This window comes from Aulonocara stuartgranti (assembly GCF_965226115.1).
Source record: "Aulonocara stuartgranti genome assembly, chromosome: 16".
NCBI lineage: Eukaryota > Metazoa > Chordata > Actinopteri > Cichliformes > Cichlidae > Aulonocara > Aulonocara stuartgranti.
In genome coordinates, this window is record NC_138952.1 from 20,425,849 (window position 1) to 20,449,376 (window position 23,528).

The 23,528-nt window shown below is 40.7% G+C and overlaps 1 protein-coding gene across 2 annotated transcripts in view; it reads left to right on the forward strand.

Moving 5' to 3' along the window:
* Window positions 1-23,528, forward strand: part of col4a2 (collagen, type IV, alpha 2) — a 69,028-nt gene that overhangs the window by 9,349 nt on the left and 36,151 nt on the right. For both annotated transcript variants that reach the window (XM_082507262.1, XM_082507263.1), the window contains exon 4: window positions 13,560-13,640. In XM_082507262.1, the coding sequence (XP_082363388.1) occupies window positions 13,560-13,640 (81 nt within the window). The remainder of the gene's footprint in view (window positions 1-13,559; window positions 13,641-23,528) is intronic.

Consider the following 23,528-nt stretch of genomic DNA (forward strand, 5'->3'; position numbering starts at 1 on the left):
TTGGGATATTATTGCTGTGTAATTTGGCTCAGATATGCATAATTCCCAGAAAATGAACCTTGATAATTTTAGTGATCATCTCACTTTTCTCTTAGTGAAACCACTAAGGTTGTACCAGTGCATGACATGTCTCAGAAACTTATGAATATACTGTAATGCAATGCAGTTTGATACTTGCATTTTTGTTTCCTTTAAAATTCTTATAATTTCTTACCCTTTTACTTATTAACAAAGATTCTTCTCTGCTTAAATGTTGTACATGTAATCTGTTAAATGTATAGTTATCATTTTATTCAGCGTGACTACACTCTGTTTGGCTTTTTTATTCCTCACTTTACCTCCTCTGTCCTTCATCCTAACACTAAGTCTGGTTCTGGTCTCCTCATAAAAAGAACTAGAAGAAAACAAACCCTGCTACTCTCAATCCTCTCGAGCGATGACGCTGCTGCATGGATCTCCCCATCTGGATGTCTGTCATTGATGTCATTTGATGAGCAGCACAAGTATCAACACAACAAAGTCTGAAAGCCTGACCTGTAAGCCCTGAGGTCCAGAACAGAAATTGGAATAATCCCAGGTTGATTTAGCTCAGTATGTAGCAGGAAGCTCTGATTAGGAGAGTGGCCCACTGGGAAATGGAGTTAAGCCTGCATTTGACCCAAGACCAGTTAAGGAGGGGGAAGGTCCCAGTTTGTCAAGCATGGAGCAGAAACCAGAGCTGTGTTTACACTGGATCCCAGCCTCATAGTGGGAGTTTGTCCTGCTGCTTTCAGGTCCCCCTGCTTCAGTTCATGTTCTCCTTCACATCCTGTTCTCTGCTGAGTGATCTGTCCCTCTGCCCCTGCATGTCATTTTCACTGTTGCACTACTTGAATTTCCATTTGTGTAGCATGCTTCTAAAATCAATCAGTCACACATTTATTAGTTATATACTGATTCCATCAAGTGCAATTATTCTCTCTTCTTCTCTTGTGTAACTGACATTCCAGCGATTGGTGAAATCCAGGTAAAACAGTTGCTGTTTTAGGTTCCAGATGTGGCTCGCATAAGGAGCTGGTGATGGCAGATTCTGATTCTGAAATAGGATCTGGATTTTCTGTAGCCAGATGAACTTGCTGACTTGCCCTTCCTTTGATTATGTTGGCTCTGTCTTTTAGCTGGTGCCATTTGAGGCCTTCTATCAAAAGACCTCAGTTTTAACAAGTTTTTGACAAAGTTGCTATTCAGTTTTAAATGTATTGTTGTGCTATACCTGTTGTACTAGACTACTACTGCTTGTCTCTTTTATTTCTTCTCAGTGTTTGTCCTATCTTTCTTTTTGCTCATTGCTCTCACAGATCTATGGTGTTAAAATGTTCCTATTTTCTTTTAATTTTTCCTGTTCTGTAGATGTACATGTCCTCTGGGGGTTTGTGAGTGCACACGGGGGAATTTAGCTCTGCTGCAGGAAGTTGGTGACGGAACAGGAAGCACAGTTAGTTATAGAGATGCGATAATGTATACAAGTTGTAGTGTTTATTGAAGAGGAAAGAAACAGTGACTGGGGCATAATTGTTCTTTTGGGACATTTAGTGTTATATCAAGACATGCCAATGTTATCACTATGCCAAAAGAAACATGGTGATGTTTGATGTTTTGATTTTCCTGTTTCTGGATGTGATGTATGTATATGTGTTTGTGTTACAGTTCAAATCTGATTATTTGATTTTGTTCAGTGCTGGACTATTGCCGGAAGACAAAGCTGCACTGGCTGTATAAACTCGCCCTGCTGACATGTTGCCTTACTTTTTAAGCCATCAGATCTTTGGTTAAAACTGCCTGACTGAAGAAAAAATAGAGAGGAAAGTTTCTGTATTGTTCATTTAAACAGAGATTAAGCTCATTTAGAATTTTACAGACTCATGAACAGTACAGCACATAGGAGTCACACAGCCAGACAGCAGCACCAGCCAGCATGTTTTGGTCTTTGGTTTTCATTTTTATGTTTGAGCCCACTTCAGATTTTTTTATGTTTAGACCTTCCCATTCACAGCCACGGGCGTTATTTTGGAGATGTGTCTTTTCTCTTTTTATCCAGTGAATCACAAATGTCTTCACCCAAATTCTTTCTTTTGTTGTCCTGGATTCACTGACACTACAGGGAGGCTTCAAACAGCGTGGCAGTGAATCAAGATATTGTTCAGCTTCTCTCAACAGGCCGTAGCATTAGCCAGATGGAATCGGCCCACACTGATAGTGTTTTAAGCACTTCTGGAGGTTTAAACTCCACAGAAGAATCCACATGTGAAATCTTTAAGAGACTGAGCACTAACAGAAGTATTTTGATTTTAAATAGTTTTACAGTGTTTGGATTAGTGTGCTGATGAAATAACAAGAAAAGGCTGAATATAAACAAATGCTGTGCTACCGTACTCTTCATCTAAATTACTTTTAACATGACTTAAAGTCTAGAGCCAGTCTCGTGGTTCAGTAAGGTTGGAGCTTTGCCTGACAACTATTATTAGCATGCTATTAAAATCCTTATGACAATGCTAGCGTGCTGATGTTTAATGTAGCATTAAACATCAGCACGCTAGCATTGTCATAAGGATTTACACTTTGACCATTTAATGTGGTAGACTGCTAAAATTGGATGGTTACTTTTGACCTTGACATGAAAAGTTAAGTTATAACTAAGGTCTTTGGAGATAACAGCTGAGGATATCCAGATAGCGGATATCTGATGAAAACATTCCTTTTTGTGTGCCATGCTTTGTTTATAAAAGCAGATTAATTTAAAAAACAAAAACAAATAAAAGCTTAAATTGTCACCAGATGATAGACCACCGAATATTTGAATATTTGTTCTTTTACTCTCGCTGCACTGTATCCTCCGTTTGGTCTCCACACGTTTACCTGCATGCAACCAAAGTCTGCTCACACATGACTGCTCAGTGGATATTTGACAGATACACAAACAGAAGGCAAAAAAATCCTGATCTTTGCTAAACTTTACATATTCATACACAGATATCTGTCTACAGAGATTGTGAAATAACCAAAGAGACTGCAATTCAACTTAAAGAATGAATGAACAAGTTATTGTTTCATTTACTTCAGTGGTTAGCAAAACATTTCTATGTATCAGCAACCTATGTTACACTCATTAATAATGCAAGTATTTACCAAAACTCTGGGCACGATGAAATGACTACAAAATTTTAATTTAGTTGAAGAAAAAATGTTTTTTGCCAGTCATAAGCAAAGATTTTGGATTGAAATAGATACAAATTTTGTGCTTTTAAGTTGCAATTTTGAAATAAAACCTAAAATTTTGTAAACAAGATTCCATAACATGTCCTTAACACAACTTTTTGTCCTCTTTTAAGTCTCCTTTTAAGTTACCGCTTGATTTGAGCTCTGATATCAACTGATATGATTTGTCGATATGCTGGTATTGACATTTATAACAGCCGATAAACTAAATTTAAAAAGTTATCTTAGGAAGGAATCATGAATAAATACTCATCACAAACGTTAGGAAAATCTGTTGTGTTTCATGTGTCTGAAATGAAAAAAAAAATTCTTCAGCCTATATATGGTATCATATGTATATCAGTCGGGCTCTGCTCTTCATTTAAAGGTCGACTCCAGTTTGTGTGCTTCCAGAGAATCCGTCACTGAGATGGTTCTCTGCTGGCAAAGGGAGTATCACAGCAAGCACTGATATAGTACAAATATGCATCAAGACATTTCACGCAGCATCTTTCCATCACAGATTCATGTGAACTTATGGCCAGGTGTTTCAAGTTCACGGGCTTGAGCTTTCTCTTTAACGTCACCATCATTAGTGTGATGAATGGCAGCTGCAACCTTGAGGAATCGTAACAGTGAGCGATTAGACACTGTACAAATGTATACACACAGACACACAGGAGGGAGCGCAGAAGCATGAAAGTAGTGAAAACAGATGCATTTCTATAGATGTGCTCTTTCCTAGGTCACACATATTATATCTAATCTCTACGTGTAATAATGATATTACAGCATTCTTGTAGCCACGCACTTTATTGGAATTCAAATATATACAACATGTTTGTAATATGCCATGAAGGCACTGGTCAGAGATGGCTGGCTATAGCTGTTGTTTAATGTTTAGGATGGTCTGAACCAGTCTTGTCTACACCAACGTCAAACACTAGATTACAAAATATACTATATTTTATTAATTCTTTTTTTTTATCTTAACAGTGAACAGTTATTCTGAATTACTTGTTTGAGATGATACCTTAATAAAGCCAGACCTTTGAATGTGTTTAAAGCACTCAAAGTAGAGATTGAACTACGTTTTCTGCAAAATAGACAAGTACTTGTAATTAATAAATAAAAGAATAAGCCACCAGTTAATTGCTCATCTTGCAGATTGACTCCACCTTCCCCACTTTGCACTGTTGCTGGTGATGATAGTCCTCTTTATTCTCATGTCCAGTGGTAGAAGTGAATTCTGTAAATTTAGGTGCATGAGGGAAAATAAGCACTTAAAATAAGCACTTAGCACCATGATGCACTGCTTATTTTGAGCAAACTGAAAGATCTGCATACAAACTCTTAAAGAATGAACATAAGCAGCTGGAACATGCTTTAATGTGTGATCTTCATCTTATCTGCTAAGGAAATTTCACAATGCTCAGGATGTTATTTGATCTGTTTTTCTTTTTATACTGAAAAACTATCGTGAGCATCAGTGTATTTTCCCAGACGCTGAGATATCAGTCATATCTGTGGCAGTTAAGGCATCTGTTTGAATATCTAACAAAGCAGACAGTAATTACAGGAGTGTAGCATCTACAAAGTTCAGTAGTGGGATCGGGCATCTGGCTCCTTGGCTAAGGTCAAAGTGGAAAGGTCAAATCCTTAATATTAAGAATAAGCAAAGCCTGTGTTAAACATCCCACAAAAAAACCACTTATGGCCCTTTTGGGAGGATTTAGTTTCTGTTGACTCTTCATTATTGTGATCACAGCAGCCATATTTTATACCTCTGTCCTCAGTTTTCCTCATAGTGTGTTAACACCAGCCCAAGGCCAAAGATCAAAGGCTCATCCTGCAGCAGGCTGTGACCTCTGATCATCTGATACCTCTGATACTGTCATGAATCGCTGTGCGGCAGGCAGGAGTTGGACCCAAAATGCAGGACTCACAGACTCGGGGAGGTGAACTCAAAACACAGCTTTATTTGCTGGTAGAACAAACATACAAAACTAGACTAAACTGGGAAACCATAAACTAAGAACTCACAGGGAGACACAGGGAGATCCACACACAGCATGAGGGACGACGCAACACTGACTCAGAGAAACACAGGGTTTAAATACACTGGGAAGTAACGAGGGGAATGAGACACAGAAGGAGGGCACAGCTGGGAGAAATCAGGACTGACGAGACAAGCAAAGCAGGACGCATTCACATGAGACACGGACCATCAAAGTAAAACAGGAAGTATCACACAGAGACGCGAACTTGACACAGTGGAGACAGCAACTAAGAAATACAGAGACATAAACCATAAGGCAGAGGTCTAAGAACCAAAATACACAGGGAAATACTCAGCTGGGAACACAAGAGACTAGACTAGAGAGAGTAACAAAAAACCAACCATGAGAACATAATGCACAATGCAGAGTGACAGAAAACAAGAAACTCAAACATGCAAAGACACACAATTACACAGAACAGAGGGGACACAGAGAGACATGAAGGGCAAGGGATCAAAACTAGAAGCCATAGAATAAATCACACACAAGTACAATAATACAAAAATCACAAAGAACTAAAAACGCTGGGTCAGGAGACCCAGGACCGTGACAGATACAGAGAAACCAGCTCAAAGGGAGTTTGCTGTTTTATTACCCAAAATCTTCCTGTGCCATCAGTGGTGACTGGTTGATGTTTAGATATTTTAATGAAATAGTTGCGATCTAATAAGCAAGAGTGCTAAAAACCCTTTAGTGTAAAAAGTATGTTTTAGAAGAATTTCTGCTTTATCACTTTTGCTCTAGTCAGGCAACATCTCTCACCGTATTTTTATTCATGTTTTTTTTCCTATTAATACTCTGTTTGCATGTTTCACTGGAAAATAGGCAAGGGAGAAGTGGAATGTCCAGCTGTGCACACTCACGTCTGCCTTCATGCTGCATTTCTTGGAATCCGCTGATGCTTGCCTCATGCACTTATCTGCACTAACTTATGTTTAAAAGATTATCTCGACTTGAATTTCTCTGTTTCCTTCTGTTTTGGGGGCACATTAAATTGTCTCAAGGTTATAGAGCTTAGTAGTCCATTGCGTTTCATTGCATCAGTCACGTGGACTGCTGATTGCTTTAAAATACCACAAATCAACCCCTGATCTTTGTGGTTTCTTTAGTGCTGCAGGTTGGAGGCCAAAATGATAAGAATGCGTCTCTAATTTCAGCCTAAGTCCGACATTATTTCTCTGCATATTTATTTATAGTTCGCCTTCAGTTTGTTTTGTCTGTATTTTCCTTCATCTTTTTTTGTCTTGTCATCATCCTGTCCTCCCGCCTGAGTTTCTTTGTTGATTTTGGCTGCGTCTGGCGTTCACAGGAAGTGCTAAGAAGCGGTTTTGTCTGTGGTAAAACTAACATATACGGAACAGGGGAAAAACCGAGACTGTGGTGAGTCAAGCTGCCCACAAACCAACCAACAACACATCTGATTCAGCTGTGAGATTGTGGTGCAGCGTGACTTGCTGGAAGCTAAAAGATTCACCAATTAATCAGCGACGTTTTCGATAACTGATTTTATTACTTACTGTTACAGTTCATTGAATTACGAGATTTGGACAGATGGTTTTCAGGAAAGCATGACTTTTAAAGCATCTGGTTTGTTCTTGGGAATTTGTGATGACTTTTGATTGCTTTCTTTATAAAGTACAGGATGATAATTGGTTTAGAAAAAAGTGTGTTGACTGGTTACACAGGATTTGATTGTTTTGTAGTCGACACAAGTGAACAAGATGAGAGGAAATGCTCACAAATAGAAATCTGTTAGATTCAGTCTAACTAAATGATGCAATTTGACTTTTTGACCATAGCAATTTTTAAGTTTGGCAAGAGGGTCGGCACATTACACTATCTCACCTTCTCTGTACTACAGTTCAATATTAATTAAACAACTAAACCAGTTATCAAAAATCTTGTTTTCTACTTCAGAATGGCATTAACATCAAATTTTATAAGGACATAGAAGAGATTTCATCATTTTTCTTCCTAATCTTCTGCTCAACCCAAGAATTCATATGCTAATCATATCCAACTTTCACAGTAATGTCTGGGGTAAAATGAAGTGAACTTTTCTACAAAGATCAAGTTTGTTGTAGTAATGTTCTCCAAAAACCACTCATGGTAATTATTCAACACTAGTGAATGGATGACACTAATCTTCGGTCTTCAGAGTTTTTACTAAGCAGAGTACTTTGTATTTTTCAGGACAGACATGCATGTAAACGACATTTGAATTGCTGGCGGACCACAGTGTGGTGCTGTAGAAATGCAACAACATATTAAGTGCAGTGACTATGTGTAAAAGCCGCATAGACATTACAAATCAAATCAAATCAAATCACTTTTTATTGTCACATCACATGTGCAGGCACACTGGCACAGCACATGCGAGTGAAATTCTTGTGTGCGAGCCCCACAAGCAACAGAGATGTGCAAACACAACAACACAAACGAGCAAAATACAAGAATGGCCAACCTGAAACTAATAAATATATGTACAATATATAATAGTGTATGCATTTCTGGATGTGTATACTAAATATTTTCCTACGTGTGTGTGTGTGTGTGTGTGTATACACATTTTTACAAATTAAATAGTAAAAAAATAAAATAAAATAATAATAATAATAATAATAATAATAAAATATATAAAATATACAGAGTTGAATATGTGCAAAACAAGTGGCATTTATATACAGTGTGGAGTGCATAATGTTGAAGTTCCAGTAGTGAAGCTGAGGTGTCTATGACGTGTTCAGCAGTCTGATGGCCTGATGGAAAAAGCTGTCTCTCAGTCTGCTGGTACGGGACCGGATGCTGCAGAACCTCCTTCCTGATGGAAGCAGTCTGAACAGTTTATGGCTGGGGTGACTGGAGTCCTTGATGATCCTCCCCGCTTTCCTCAGGCACCGCTTCCTGTAGATGTCTTGGAGGGAGGGAAGCTCACCTCCAATTATCCGTTCAGAGCACCGCACTACTCGCTGGAGAGCTTTGCAGTTGTAGGCGGTGCTGTTGCCATACCAGGTGGTGATGCATCCAGTGAGGATGCTCTCAATGGCACAGCGATAGAAGGTCCTGAGGATGCGGGGGCTCATGCCGAATCTTTTCAGTCTCCTGAGAAAGAAGAGGCGCTGCTGCGCCTTCTTCACTGTTTTGTTTGTGTGTACTGACCACGTAAGATCCTCAGCCAGATGTACACCAAGGAACCGGAAGCTGCTCACTCTCTCCACAGCAGCGCCGTTGATGGTGATGGGGGTGTGTACTTCTCTGCACCTCCGGAAGTCCACTATCAACTCCTTTGTCTTTGCGACGTTGAGGGTGAGATGGTTGTCTTGACACCAGTGGGTCAGGGCGCTGACCTCCTCCCTGTAAGCCGTCTCATCACCGTTGGTGATAAGACCCACCACTGTAGTGTCGTCTTAAACCTGTAGTGTCGTCTTAAACAACCTAAACTATAGTTACCTATAGTTTAGGTTGTTTAGGTTTGGAGAATGACTTATTTTTTAAATTTGACCTCTACACACCACAACAGTGGATTTTAAATCACTAAAAATGAGACCGAAGTGCAAACTTTCAGCTTTATTTCCTAGATGTTTGACAAAAGTATTATATTGGCTGTTTTTGGATCTTATATATTTTTGGACCTTTTCAAAATTCCAGTAAAAACCTGATATAATGAAAGTCCAGCTCTTGGAATCATCTCCAGGTCCTTCACCTGCTTCATTTGTTAAGAAATAATGAGGGAACAGGAAACAATCAGATTCAGCTCTTCACCTGGCCATGAAACTGCTCATCGGTCAACTATCCAGTTGATTTTGAGCCTCTGAAAATAGGCTAAAATAATGAAAATACCTCTGAAAATACTGTGTATGTAATAATCCAAGCCAAAGTATGAGAGAAAAACATGAGCATGATAGGGTGATGTTGACCCAGCTGGTTCAGTTTCACTAATTTCACATATTTTGAAGGAGTTGGTGCACAATTAGAGTGATGCAATTCTGCAGTCTCCATAAAGAAGAGGGAGGCAACAAGAACTACAAATTTCGTCAGAGAAAAAAATATTTTTATGAACACAGCAGCTTTGCATGTTCACCCCTAAAGCTCTGTTCACTGAAACTTGATCTACATATGAAAATAAGCCATCAATGGCTCCAGACTGATTCAAGTTATATGGATTTATTTATTCTTATAAATTTGGTTTAAGGTACTGAGTGTTGGTAATTCAGGACACCAGGCAAGTGGCTTTTACTAAATGTGTTTCTTTAAGCACAAATTGATCATTTACTTCTGATGAAAGATCTCTTAATTGTATGTCACGTTAAGATGTCGGGCTCTGTTTGGCACATAGAGACAAAGGACCAGGAGTGGAAAACTGTCTGTTACTACTCGGTCAGACAGAACCTTTTGTTTTTTCAATCGTGTGTGGTCTGAGTGTTATAAACAAATGCAGAACTTCATTTATATCTTAAGAGGGCGTCCTTTTTTGCGGAACCACTGTTTACATTTACACACGTGATTGTAATTGTGAAGCTGAGCAGACCACTGAAAGCAGTTCACAGAACATAAAAGATGATCATGACTGCAGTCATACTGTAAACGAGAAGCCGCGGATCACCAATCAAAGTAAACCGGGTCTCAAGGAACAGCTGTGGCTCACGGGAATTGTTTCATGTCATATGTGCTGTTGTGTGACAGCACTCATAACAAAGGCATGGGAAGAGGTTTTCATCTGTACTCTGAAAGCATTTTGTGAATTGAAAAAAGGAATAAAATTGATGTGTTCTTTAATGAGAGACATTTGCTCTTTGAATGTGCAGAGCTGTTTCTGTTTCATTCTTGCTTATCATGCCTGGGTGTGAGACTTATGATTACAGTAAAGGAGTTACTTATAACAAAAACCAGTCAGTTTTTCTTTGTGTGCAGACTCTGATGAGCTGATCTGCGCTCTGATGCTCACTGGTCTTTGTGGAGCTGAATTAAACAAGATAAGCAAAATTTCCGCAACAAACCCTAGGCACAATAAAGCAATTGTAAAAAGATCGACAAGGAAGTTTGTGAATCTAACCAACTTTATCATCTTAAATTTACCTCGAGGTCTGCTACCCTTGATGCCACCTAAAATGGCCATGAACACCACCAGCTGCTCTGCACCAGTCCAACATAGTTCATTACTGTAACTCGAATTGTGTTTTGCAAAACACAATTCAGCAACACATCATGTGTAGATCCAATATCTGATATCTGATTTGCTTTGAAAAATTCTTACCTTTCCTTGCTTCTTCCTCCCCTCACCCCCAACCAGTCACAGTGGCTGGCTGCTGCTCCCTGAGCCTGATTTTGCCAAAGGTTTCTTCCTGTTAAAAGGGAGTTTTTCCTTCCCACTGTCACCAACTGCTTGATCATACGGGGTCGTGTAATTTGGGGGGTTTCTTTCTAATACTGTTGGGTCTATGCCAAACAACATAAACCCCATTGAGGTGACTGTTGCTTGAAGTAAATTGTTGCTGTAAAATATATCAGAATTGAATTTGTCTTTCTTACTGTCTCAGTGCGCCCCAGGGCAGCTGTGGCTACAATTTAGCTTGCCATCCCCAGTGTGTGAATGTGTGTGTGAATGGGTGAATGACTGAATGTAGTGTTTTGGGTCCATAGGGACTAGTAAAGCGCTATACAAATACAGGCCATTTACCTTTTTTTCTTTTTTTTACCATTTACGACACTGGGATGACATTATTTGGTAACATCAAAGAACTCATGCGACACTAATATGTATTAATGTGCTTATCAGATTTGATTGCTCATTAATTCAAGGTGATGGAACGGCAGATCATTTCTCTCCATGCGTAGGCCATGCTGCATGGTGGTCTGGATTTATCCGTTACTTTTCTGATATGGTGTGATCTAGTGCAACATTTCATATGGTAAATAGGGAATTGTTGGTTTTTGTCTTCATATGTTACTATTTGTGCTACTATATTCTGTCGATTGCTTCTTAAAAGAGATCCCATGTCCATCAGCAGTAGGAGTAGTAGATTTTAAATATTACTTAAATCTACAACAAATTAATGCTTTGCACTTCTTCTTTTATGCTTTTCGAAAAACAAATGAACTACACCACAGTTATTTTGGAAGCACATGACTTTTAGAGGCAAGTCTAGAGACAGCTTGGCTGTGTCCAAACACAGTGAGCCCAAACACACTTTGGGATAGCGTTGCTATCAACTTACTGGTTTAGTGAAAGTATGTTGCATTTGTTTTTTTCTTAATATAATTTGAGACAAGCATGTCTCAGTATTTTTTGATATGATGAGTTATTGTTCCACTATTTCGAGTGGGATTGAACGGATACAAACAAATGCACCTGCACATTATCATGAACTCAGTTTCCAAGGCGTGCAAAAGCTATGGAAAAGGTGATTTGACAAACTGCGGGTTATTGTGACTGTGGGTGGAGAAAACAGGATACTGTAGCGCAATCCTATTGTCCTCTGCTGAAACGGCCATCAGCTATTTTGAGCCTGTAACCTAAGGTTGAATTGATAGTGCATTGCTCCACAATGTGTAATTGCCTATATGGGACCCATTCCTTTGTGAGTCTATCTGGAGATGACGCAATCTATTGTCTGTGCTTTTGGACTTCCACCCTAATGTGGAGAAAGGTCATTCCATGACTCTGTTACATCCTTATTCTGATTGAAATCACCTTCCTTTTTCATGTCTCTTTTCCTAAAATTAAAAAAAAAAATTCCTGTCATACAGGTAATCCCTCTGCATGGGATTGATTGATGTGGATATACTGCGTTTCAAATAATCAGATGAAATGTGGGGCATAAGGAAAGCATGCAGTTTGCTGGAGTCTGACACCACATGCAGGCTAAATTAAATCCATTGAGGCATCAAACAGTGGTTTGAAAGGAACTCCTCAGATCCACTGATTGTTAACAAAGAAATGCAGCCTTGTGCATTCCATAAGGGAGAGGAAGAGGGTCTTTTTGTTGGAGATAGGGGACCAATAAAGGACGATGCCTCTATGGTAAAAGAAGGTCTTTGTGCATGAACAAGGTCTCAATGTGGCCTTTGTAAATAGGGCTGCTGGGATCGGCTGTCAAACTAAGGAGGAGAATCATTCTGATTCTTTATCTGCCACTTTGTTGCCATTGTGGGCATAAAGTGCTCATTTAGATTTTTTTTTTTACGACAGAGAGGGGGGATATTGAGGCATTTGAGGCTTAAGCAGGCTATGGTATGGGTGTGTGGGTGGAGGACGTAGGTAGGGAGTGTGAGACGTCATGAAATACATCAGCTACATGGCAGTTTCTGTAACATCTGTATGTGCTACTAAAATGCCACTGAATGGCCTTTTACCCTAGTTCCCTAAACATTGCTACCTTGGAGTTAATACAGCAACCAAGCCTTCTGTGTTGGTTTGATTTGTTTTACTCTCGGCCTTGCTGGGTAGAAGTTTAATGGAACATTTTAAACTGCTCTATTCATATCATACAGTTCAATGGAAGCAGTGCTGGGTGCTTTAAGGCATCACAAATGAACTTGAAAATATATAAAAAGAGCAGCTGAATTAGTGATCTCAAAATGAGCAGATTTTTTTAAAGTCCACGTTTTGAGGTATCGAGGCTTGAGGTGTGGTTCTGTACATGTTATGTTGTGTTCATGGTTTTGTCGGGAGTTCAAATGTTTCTGCTTCAGAGGCAATATGTGCTCGAATTAGACCGTGAATGGGGATTTTATTCAAAGCACAAGATAAATGTGAAGTTGTATCAGCCTCAGCTCTGACTTGATTAATGCCTCAAGCTTTCTCAGTTAGCTTAGGGTCTTGCCACCTCTGACCTGTGGGTTGGCAAAGCTGGGGAGTGGCTACTTTCACTTTCTTTCTTCTGGTCTGTGTTGTGCTTGTGTCATGTCTAGGACAGATGAGCCTGTGATGGTGGGTGGTTTGGTTGGTATGCAGACATCTAAGGGCAGATTGTTCCCGTCTGTGGCTGGACCCAGCTTCTTCTCCTTCTTTTTTTTTTCTCATAAACAGACGACCATCCATTATGAATGAATGTCCTCTGTGACTCATTCGAGCCATTTCCAAAATACCCTTTCTGCAGAAAACACTTAGATACACAACTGTGCAGACAGTAGTATACACAGTCATCCGTGCTGATATAACAGAGGTGCTGGCGTGATCAGCAGCGTACACAAACACAGATAGTCACTCCTGAAGTGCACAATATGTAATGTGGGCTTTTTTTTGTGTGTTTTGTTTTTTTGCAGGGTGGGAAGAAGCACAATGTCCCCTGTGGTGGAAGAGACTGCAGCGGAGGCTGTAAATGTTTCCCAGAGAAGGGTGCCAGGGTAAGTTTCCTACATTAACTACTGTTCCAAGTAGCTCTGCAAAGACCGCTCTCTCCCTCCCTCTCTGTCTCTGTCTTTTCCCTTTTTATTTTCAGTGTTAACCAGCTCTACCAGCTGCTTTTCAATCTGGAATACCATTTAAGGCCATGATCACACATGATGGTGTATTTAAGTCTCAGGAAACGATGAACTGACAGGCTGCATAGGGGCCAGTATAAAATAAATATGATTTTCTCTAACCTATGAATCCTGTGAAAATCAGGGCTGTAAATGAACCCCCAGCAAGTTCCCTTTAATTGGACCACAAGCATCAATTCAACTTTGAATAAATATCAGGTTAGCCTGATATTTGGGTGCTGTGGATGCACAGCAGCCACGATGGGGTAATAACCCTTGTGTCATGTGAGGTGGTCACTGTTTCCAGCTCAACTCAACATCAGTGTCATGCCCGATCATAGCCTTCTAGTCATGTTGTGGGGAATCAAAGTGTCACAACAATGCAAAGTTAACATATCAGATAATCAGTCTATTAAGACTATTTCACCGTATGGAGGATCGCACTGCTGTAAGTCATTAGTTTGACATATTTATCACCCTTTCTTCTAGTCTAAGAGTTGAATTTCACATCATTAACCTCTGTGAAAGAAAAGGTCAGAGAGGAAGAAGAAGTGTCTGAAGTGAGGGAGAGCAAAAGAGAAAAATGAGAGAGGGTTTTAAATCAGAGAGACAGACATAGACTAAACACATTGAGATAACACGCTCAGAGCGTGTCAGGGGTTTCTGCATGACTAAATGCTGTTTTTGCTTCTGACACATGCTGCACAAATCATCAGATGGCTTTCTGATTATTACACCAGGGGCTTTACCTTCTTAAAATATCAGTGCTTTGAAAAAACCAGCGTCTACTTTCCACAGCAAACGAAAACACATATTTGGGTGTTGAAAGAGACGTGATTTCATTTGTTCTGCAAAAAAGTTTTTTTTAATAATAAAGCAGTTGGATTAAGTGGGATGTAAAGATATGCTTCATGGGTTATCTGAGCTTCCACAAGCTTAGAGAGGAATCAACATATATTCCTCTAAAATCTTAGTTACATACTGAGCTCATCCGGAGATCCTCAAACAAGGATCTGTTGGTTGAGAACTGTGACCTGAGATCATTTTACTAACAAAACCACAGTATTTCCCCATCTCAGTTAAGTGTTTTTGTCTCCTTCACCTAACCACAGATGTGCACTCAAATCTCTGTCCTGGGCTCTGTTCACCCACATCCATCATAGCGACACAAGTGTGTTCAAGTTCATAAATGTTCATTTACCCCCCTGTTAAAGTTCTCCCTGAACACCATCCTGCCCATGAACGCATTTTTAAATACTCAAAAGACATTTCGGATTTTTGTGCATTTCAAAGACGAACTTTCCAGATGATTAACTGGCCAGCTTCCTTTTGTTTCTCTGTTCTTCCGAAGACTGCTCGTAGGATCCATAAACGTCCCAGCTTAGCTCTCTGATGTGGTGAAGACCATTTACTGAAAATCCAGACTTGTAAAACCTCCCCCTTGCGAGAAAGAACACCTCCTGAGGGAGATGACAACAGGACCTGACAACAGGAATTTCATGCAACTTGACTTTGGCATCCACTAAGAATTTACCAGACCAGCTTTACAGTCGGTCTGACCTTTGCTGTGGATGCAGGAAAGCCTGTAAGAAGCCAGAGCGGGAACTTCCACATTCCGCGTCTGAAGGATTCATAAGTCTGACGATCAGCAGACCACTTTGGCTTCCTCCTGTCTTTCACTGATTTACTGTGCCAACCAGGAGCGAAGGAAAAAACTGTCATTGTCCAGTGCTGCTGTAAGTGCTAAGACAGTGAGTTGTTTTCCTTCCTTGGCATAGTTTGTGCTTCGACTGTAAAAACAAGAAAAAATATCACAGATCAGACATCCTGGTCTGCGAGAGATGAACTACACAAACATTCGCCAAAGACAAGCGGTCTCTAAGCCAGAGGAAACTAGACTCCACTTCCAAGAACACAGGCATTTTACGTTGTCCTTGTTTTTGTTTTGTGCATATTTAAAGCTTAAATTTCCTAAATTCGAAGAGTTTTGTACATATTGTAACACATCCAAAATGTTGCAGAGGTTTTTGCTTCACCCCAGTTGTTGCACTTGTCTATGAACACACTAGAAACTAACGTAGGTAGGCCCCCTCAGATCTGTTTCTCCCTCCTGCATCTCGTTCCAAAAACATTTCTTCTGAAAACGTCCCCCTGAGGCAAGTCATGGAGAAGAGCGCTTCACTGAATGGGTCCGAGTCATCCTGTGCAGCTGTCTGCTTTGGCTGCGATTTCACACAGCTGTCGCGATTGGACAATGGTTGTTAACAGAGAAATGGCGGCCATTTGCGTCAACATGATGCGTTAGTGGAGCAGAATCATTTTTTGTCCAACTTCTCCTGTGACATCAGTGTTGTTTGTGTTCTAGTTTTAAGAAAATAAAAATTGAATCTCAGATTTCATCACAGGACTAAACAAATGCCAAAGCCTCACTTCGGTAACGTTTGTACGCCACAGGACGTGTTTGTGAAACTGCATGCTGTGTGTGTGTTTTATACCTCACATAATCCTCATATTTTAAAACTTGTTGACTAAATTTATAAAAACCGACTTAATATTTAATTCAGTATGACCCAAAATGAATAACTGAGCCCATGAACTCAGCAGGAAAGTGTTAAGTCGCATCAGAAAACCGTTTACCCTTGGAGCAAAAGTCTTCTTCCAACCATAACTATCGCCATCTGGCGGCTTCAGATAGAATGGAGGTTTTAGATGCTATCTTTTAAGATAAAAACAGAAGATGAAAGCAATGCAAAAGGGAAACAATAAAGTTAAAGTTCAGACAGACATGAGAGACAGAGAGAGCGTGAGAGCGACTCAAAGAATGAAAGAGATTCTGGGTTAGACTAAATATGCTAATTTCAGGGCTTTTCTGAGAGCGGAGACGGCGTGCTTCCAAAAGTCCTCATTGTTCTTTTGCGTCATTAGTGGATTTTTTTTTCATTTCCAGTCATGAGAATGGTAATAAAATTGGCAAATAAGTACCCTAAATTTTAGTAATGAGGAAATAAGTTAGGACCGCAAAGCGTTTGAAGTAATTCCCAAGACTTGGCTTTATAACCGAGGAACATGAGCACAAGTGTAATCACAGTGTGATCAAATAAAGGTGTAAGCAGTTGTGCAAGCTAGTTGGGGTTATAAAGAATCCATTTTATGGTTTTGAATGCCTCGAGAACCAGGATGACATTAGAAACTGAACACACATGCTCACTTTTAACAGATCACTTATATGTTTAGTGCTGGGAGGGATGAACATGGAGAAACACGTGCATCGAAAAGAAAAAAAAGACAAGCCACGATTTGGAAACCATTAGAGGCAGTATGCTGGGAGACATGGTGTCCTTTCCACCATAAGAAACACTGTTATGCGTTGAAGAAGGAAAGGAAATGACATATTCTGAGGAAACTGAGCACAATGACAGTCCACTGATCTTTTTTTAATATAGACGCCCTCTGTGTCGGTGGGAACAAGTTGGTCTCTGTTTGGTTTCATCTATAAATGGTTAAGATTTCCTCGTTCCATGAAAACAAGTGCATACCTACATTCTTAATCTAGTACCCGAGCCTGTTTTATACTTTCCTGTCTGCTTAGGGATGGCCACTGACAGGAATGCTGCAGGCGTCATCATCATTTTGTGACTCCTCAATATCATGACATTTGCACACACTTTCATGGTAAAAGCAAGGATGTGTTTCTTGCACCTTGTCTTCAGAATAAACTCTTGAACTTACATAATTATGAACTCTATTTGAGCTCTCAGAGCTGAATTTTTCAGCAGTGGTCAGTAACACAGATCAAACATGACTGCCTAAATGATAGGAGGATATGGGAGGTGAGTTAGTGAGCATATTTACTGGCAGAGGCATCTTTCCAGTATATATTAGTAACATGCTGTAGCTTCTTACATGATTTGTAATGGCAGTTTTTCCTCAAACCTGCAATCAGGAGCCTCATCCATGCCCGCAGTCCCTCTCCACTGGCCCTGACCTTGTCAAAGAAAGAGCTACTAACTGTGGAGTAATGGTGCAGTAGATGGGAGGGGAGGGAAGCAAAAACCTGTTGCTATCACTAAAACTCTTGGATGGGAGGATTTTATTTTCCTAAGATTCTTGGAAAGAGGAATTCAGCAGGGATCACAGGTTGCGAGTGCCCTGTGTGAAAGAGCCTGACAAACAGACAACAACCACCTGTTGTATGTAGCTGACACATGGTTACAAAATAATCCAGACTCCAGTTTTTTCATCGTTGTCACACTTAAATGTTTCAGGTCATTAAAGAAATTTTAACATTAGACAAGGGTAAGGCAAGTAAAAACAAAGTGCAGTTTTTAAATGATGGTTTCATTCAGAATTAGCTATCCGAACTTTCACCGCAGAAAGAGAACTCTGATGGACAACGAACAGGACAAAACATGCGGTCTATAATTCACGTAATGAACATCACAAGATCAAATCATATTTTTCTAACCAAGTCTCTCTCTGGGTCTGCAAAAACAAAAATGTCTCCTTCTTGGGTTTTTTTTGTTTTTTTACTGACCCGCTGTCCTCTAACCAGACGGGGTCCAGTTTTAGGAGCCTTAAAATGTGTCTCACTCTCACGTTTTGGGAAGATAACTGCTTTTAGGAATGGGATGTCTATTGTGTACAAAGGAGGGCCTCGTGTACACATACTGTGCACATACATAAAGGCAGGGCGAAACATCAACACTGACACATACTTACTCATATACCTGTATAAATTAAAAAGTATTGCAGTGAGGAAGATATTGATTGATTCCTTAGTGACAGAGTCCTCCTTGAGTCTCGCCAGTTGGCAGCAAATGTGGGAAAAGGGAGGTTTTTGCTACTTATTTTGAAACCACTATCTTTAAAAAAAAGGGGGGGGCAGGGACCAAAATAACTTTAATTTCAGTCATTTCTGTGTGAGTACGTCCTCAACAGGTCATCAGTTAATCACAGGACTAACACAGAGAGACAGAGAATCATTCAGGCTCACGTTCACACCTACAGCCAATTCAGAATCACCCATAAACCTAAAAAACATGTCTTTGTTTCCATGATGGTGGAGTGAAAATGTACCGTTTGGAGAAAAACATAAAATAAAGGACATCTAACCCCTTTATTTTAGTGACCAGCTATATATAGTATACTAATAAACACAGATAAGATGAGAAAGAGTCCAATCTTAACAGAAAAGTTTACCTTTCAGTAGTAAATCTAACTATGTACTAAATTCCAAGAAGAAATATTTCCTTGTGTTCTAGCAAGAGTGTTCATTTTTGACTTTGTCCTGAAGCTTTACCAGCTTTTATTCTTGAGCACATGTACATAGTAACTTACGGTGGCCCTGAGAGGCCAAACAGACTGCAGCTTAAGAAAACACCAGCAATAAGAACAACGCTGCAAAAGCAACGGAAATAGGAAAAAACAAAACAGAAATAGGAAAAAAACAGATTTCCAAAAGCACAAGGGAAGTGTTTCTGGGAAAGCAATAACCCTGACGGACCAGTTGCAGGAAACAATATATGCCACCGTAGTAACTTCTGTTACAGGACAGAAAAATCTGCTATTGGCAGTTACACTCAACAAAAATATAAACGCAACACCTTTGTTACTGCTCCCATTCCCCATTGGATGGACGTAGAGACCTAAAATTCATTCCAGATACACAATATAACCATCCTTCCCAAACAGTGGTCACAAATCAGTCCAAATGTGTGGTAGTGGGCACATCTGCTATATTGAGATAATCCATCCCACCTCACAGGTGTGCCACATCAGGATGCTGATCTGACATCATGAGTAGTGCACAGGTGTACCTCAGACTGCCCACAACAAAAGGCCACCCTGGAATGTGCAGTTTTTTGCGCTATTGGGGGTCTGGGGACCCAGAACCGGTCAGTATCTGGTGTGACCACCATTTGCCTCATGCAGTGCAACACATCGTCGCATGGAGTCTATCAGATTGTCAATTGTGGCCTGTGGAATGTTGGTCCACTCCACTTCAATGGCTGTGCGAGGTTGTTGGATATTCGTGGGAACTGGTACACGCTGTCGTATACGCCGGTCAAGCACATCCCGAACATGCTCAATGGGTGACATGTCCGGTGAGTATGCCGGCCATGCAAGAACTGGGACATTCTCAGCTGCCATCTGCCCTGAACAATGTGAACCATGATTCATCCGTGAAGCGCACACCTCTCCAACGTGCCAGACGCCATCGAATGTGAGCATTTGCCCACACAAGTCTGTTACGGCGACGAGCTGGAGTCAGGTCAAGACCCCGATGAGGACGACGGGCATGCAGTTGAGCGTCCCTGAGACGGTTTCTGACAGTTTGTGCAGAAATTGTTTGGTTGTGCAAACCAATTGTTCCAGCAGCTGTCTGGGTGGCTGGTCTCAGACGATCTTGGAGGTGAACCTGCTGGATGTGGAGGTCCTGGGCTGGTGTGGTTACACGAGGTCTGCGGTTGTGAGGCCGGTTGGATGTGCTGCCATATTCTCTGAAACGCCTGTGGAGACGGCTTATGGTTGAGAAATGAACATTCAATGCACGGGCGACAGATCTGGTTGACATTCCTGCTGTCAGCATGCCAATTGCACGCTCCCTCATTGCTTGTGGCATCTGTGGCATTTTGCTGTGAGACAAAACTGCACATTCCAGGGTGGCCTTTTGTTGTGGGCAGTCTGAGGTACACCTGTGCACTACTCATGATGTCAGATCAGCATCCTGATGTGGCACACCTGTGAGGTGGGATGGATTATCTCAATATAGCAGATGTGCCCACTACCACACATTTGGACTGATTTGTGACCACTGTTTGGGAGGGATGGTTATATTGTGTATCTGGAATGAATTTTAGGTCTCTACGTCCATCCCATGGGGAATGGGAGCAGTAACAAAGGTGTTGCGTTTATATTTTTGTTGAGTGTATTTAGTAAACAAGCTAAGAAATCCTGCTTTTTTCTGCCTCAGTCTGAATTCAAAAGTTCACTTTTTCAATAAATTTAAAGAAATTAAGTAAATTCTTCTGTCATCACTGGAAAGTCCATCTACACGGCATGAGAAGGGAACAACAGAAGGATTAGGAATTATTTGGACATATGCATAAAACCTCTGGCAAATTGAACTCATTCAAAGGTCATGTTTCCTCATCATGGAAGGAAATCACAGTCTTATGAAATTAATTTTCACTATAGGTTGTTGGCCTTGGTAAGAAGACACTCCCTCCTAGTGCTCTTTTAGTTGCCATCTGTAGCTTGACTGTGTTATCACCAGCCAACACATGGTTTGAGTATACCTAAGGACAAATTACCTTGAGATATTCTGTTTCATGTTGCTGCTGGAACTGTGAACTTCAGCATACTTTCACCCTTTTTTCTAAAATTTTGGACATCAGAGTCACTTTGTGTCTTGAAATAAGCCTCATACCAGTTTTGGGACAATTATTTTCCAGTGGACACTTTCCGGTGCCGTCCATCCCCTGCTGAGTTACACTGAAAAGGACATTCAGACTCGCACCACGATCACATCTGTCTGGACTGCAATCTCATGATAGGAACGCGGGGTCAGGAATTGTTATGGTTGGCGATGAAAGGTCTCAGGGCTGTAAGAAAAATGTGACCAGTTTTTCTGGGTCACAGCAACGATGCCATGTGTTCTCCATCAGGCCTTGTTGTGAAACCTACACTGGGGGTGGGCTGCTGAGGAAACTATTAGATCTCCTCCAAGTAGTTTCATATTTATTCCTACAGCATTTTCTAAGACAAATACATGTCCAGAGATGTGAGAAATTTGGCCCCACATCGCAGTGTAAATGTTGTGTAATATATGAGTACTCCCCCCCCCCCCCCACCCCCCCCCCCACCCCCCCACCCCACCCCCTATAACCTAAGGTCAAGGTACATTCCCATCCTTTACTCATACTCAGGCTCTCAAATTGCTATAATTTACCGTAAACCTATGCAATAAACTATTAAGTGAGTAAACCACACACACATGCATGGATCTTTGCCCTATCCACCAAATGCAGCTGAAATGGCAGCGGGTGCTAGATTCCCACGTGGGAAAATGAAGAAAGAAAAAAAATCTTCCATTCTTCAGTTCAAATTGGATTCTGGGCTCAGCCAATTGGAAATTTTTTTGCAGGTGCAGAATGAGACCCTGAGGATTACATGGGTATCCCTGATAGTTATTTGACTGGCTGACCGCCACGTCAGCTAAGGCCAAGATCACAGCTGGGAGTTTGACTATAAATCTAATTTAGCAGATCTGGAACCTTCTATTTCTGTGTCTTTTTTTGTTAGTATTTAACTATTCATCAGCACTCATAACATTTATGAAAAATGCTATATCCATTAAGCTAAAACATACACACAATACACAGAGGTTACAACAATTATTTTTAGGATTTTCTTTGTCTAACTGTAGATTTGGTTAGCCAAACAAAAGTTAAGAGTGGTGTTATTCAGCTAATGGGATAATAGTTGTGCCAGTTCCAACCTCCTCCTGCCCGCCTTCTGTTCTCTGAGATCTAAAGCAGGTGGACGCACAATCCAATAAACACAGTCAATTTTACTGGCTCGGAGTGGACTCACACGTTTCCAAATATCATGAAAAAACACTCAAACGGGGGCGGGAGACTTCCAAATGTGAGCAAACGTTTATGTTTCTTACTGTAGACAAAAATCGTGAAAGTTGCAAACATATTGTTTCAGACAGAAGAAGTTGCGAGCATCTGTCCTCCAGTCTGACGAAGAGCTGATGTGCTCAAAAAGTTGGTTTTCGTGGTCCCATAAAAAAAGGTAAAACTGGAACCACACAGCGTGAAAGCATCTGTCCACAAACCAGACTGCTAAGCTAGCATATTTGCTTTCTATCCCAAGTACCCTTTCTGACCCTCAGGGATTTTGTCTTTGGCGATCAAACCTGGGATCTTTCACTTTGAACTCACTGGCTTGGATGAGCCCATCATAACATGCACTCCCGATGTGAATCTCTCTTTCCACTGCATCCCAAAGGTGCTCTACTGGACTGAGACCTGGTGACTGTGTTGGCTATTTGAGTACAGTGAACTCACTGCCACGCATCAAAACCAGTTTCAGATGTTTTGAATTTTGTGACATGGTGCATTATTCTGCTGGAAGCAGGATCAGAAGACAGGTACACTGTGATGATAATACCTGGGTATGCTGTGATGTTTAAATGATTCTCAGGTGGTACTTAGGGGCCCACAGTGTGCCATGTAAATATCCCCCACATCGTTACACCTCCAGCAGCCTGAACCACTGATACAAAACAGGATGTTTCCTTGGTTTCATTTTGTTTACGCCAAATTCGGATCCTACCATCCGAATGTTGCAGCAGCACCAGGGTCTCATCAGGTCAGCCATCGTTTCTCAAATCTTCTAATCTTCTATTATCCATATATGCATGTATTTCTGTGAACCTGTGCTGTAGCCTCAATTTAATTTCCCGATCTTAGCTGACAGGAGTGGCACAGTGTGGTCTTCTGCTGCTGTTGCCCACCTGTTTCAAAGTTGTGACCTCAGAAATGCTCTTCTGCATAACTTGGCTGTAACAAGTGGTTATTTTAGTTACTGTTTCTTTCCTATTAGTTTAAACACATCTGGCAGTTGTCCACTGACCTCAGGCATCAACAAGGCATTAAATCCCAGAGAACTTCCGCTCACTGGATATTTCGTCGTTTTTGGGCCAGTCTCTGTAAACCCTAGAGATGGTTGTGTGGGAAATTCCCAGTAGACCAGCAGTTT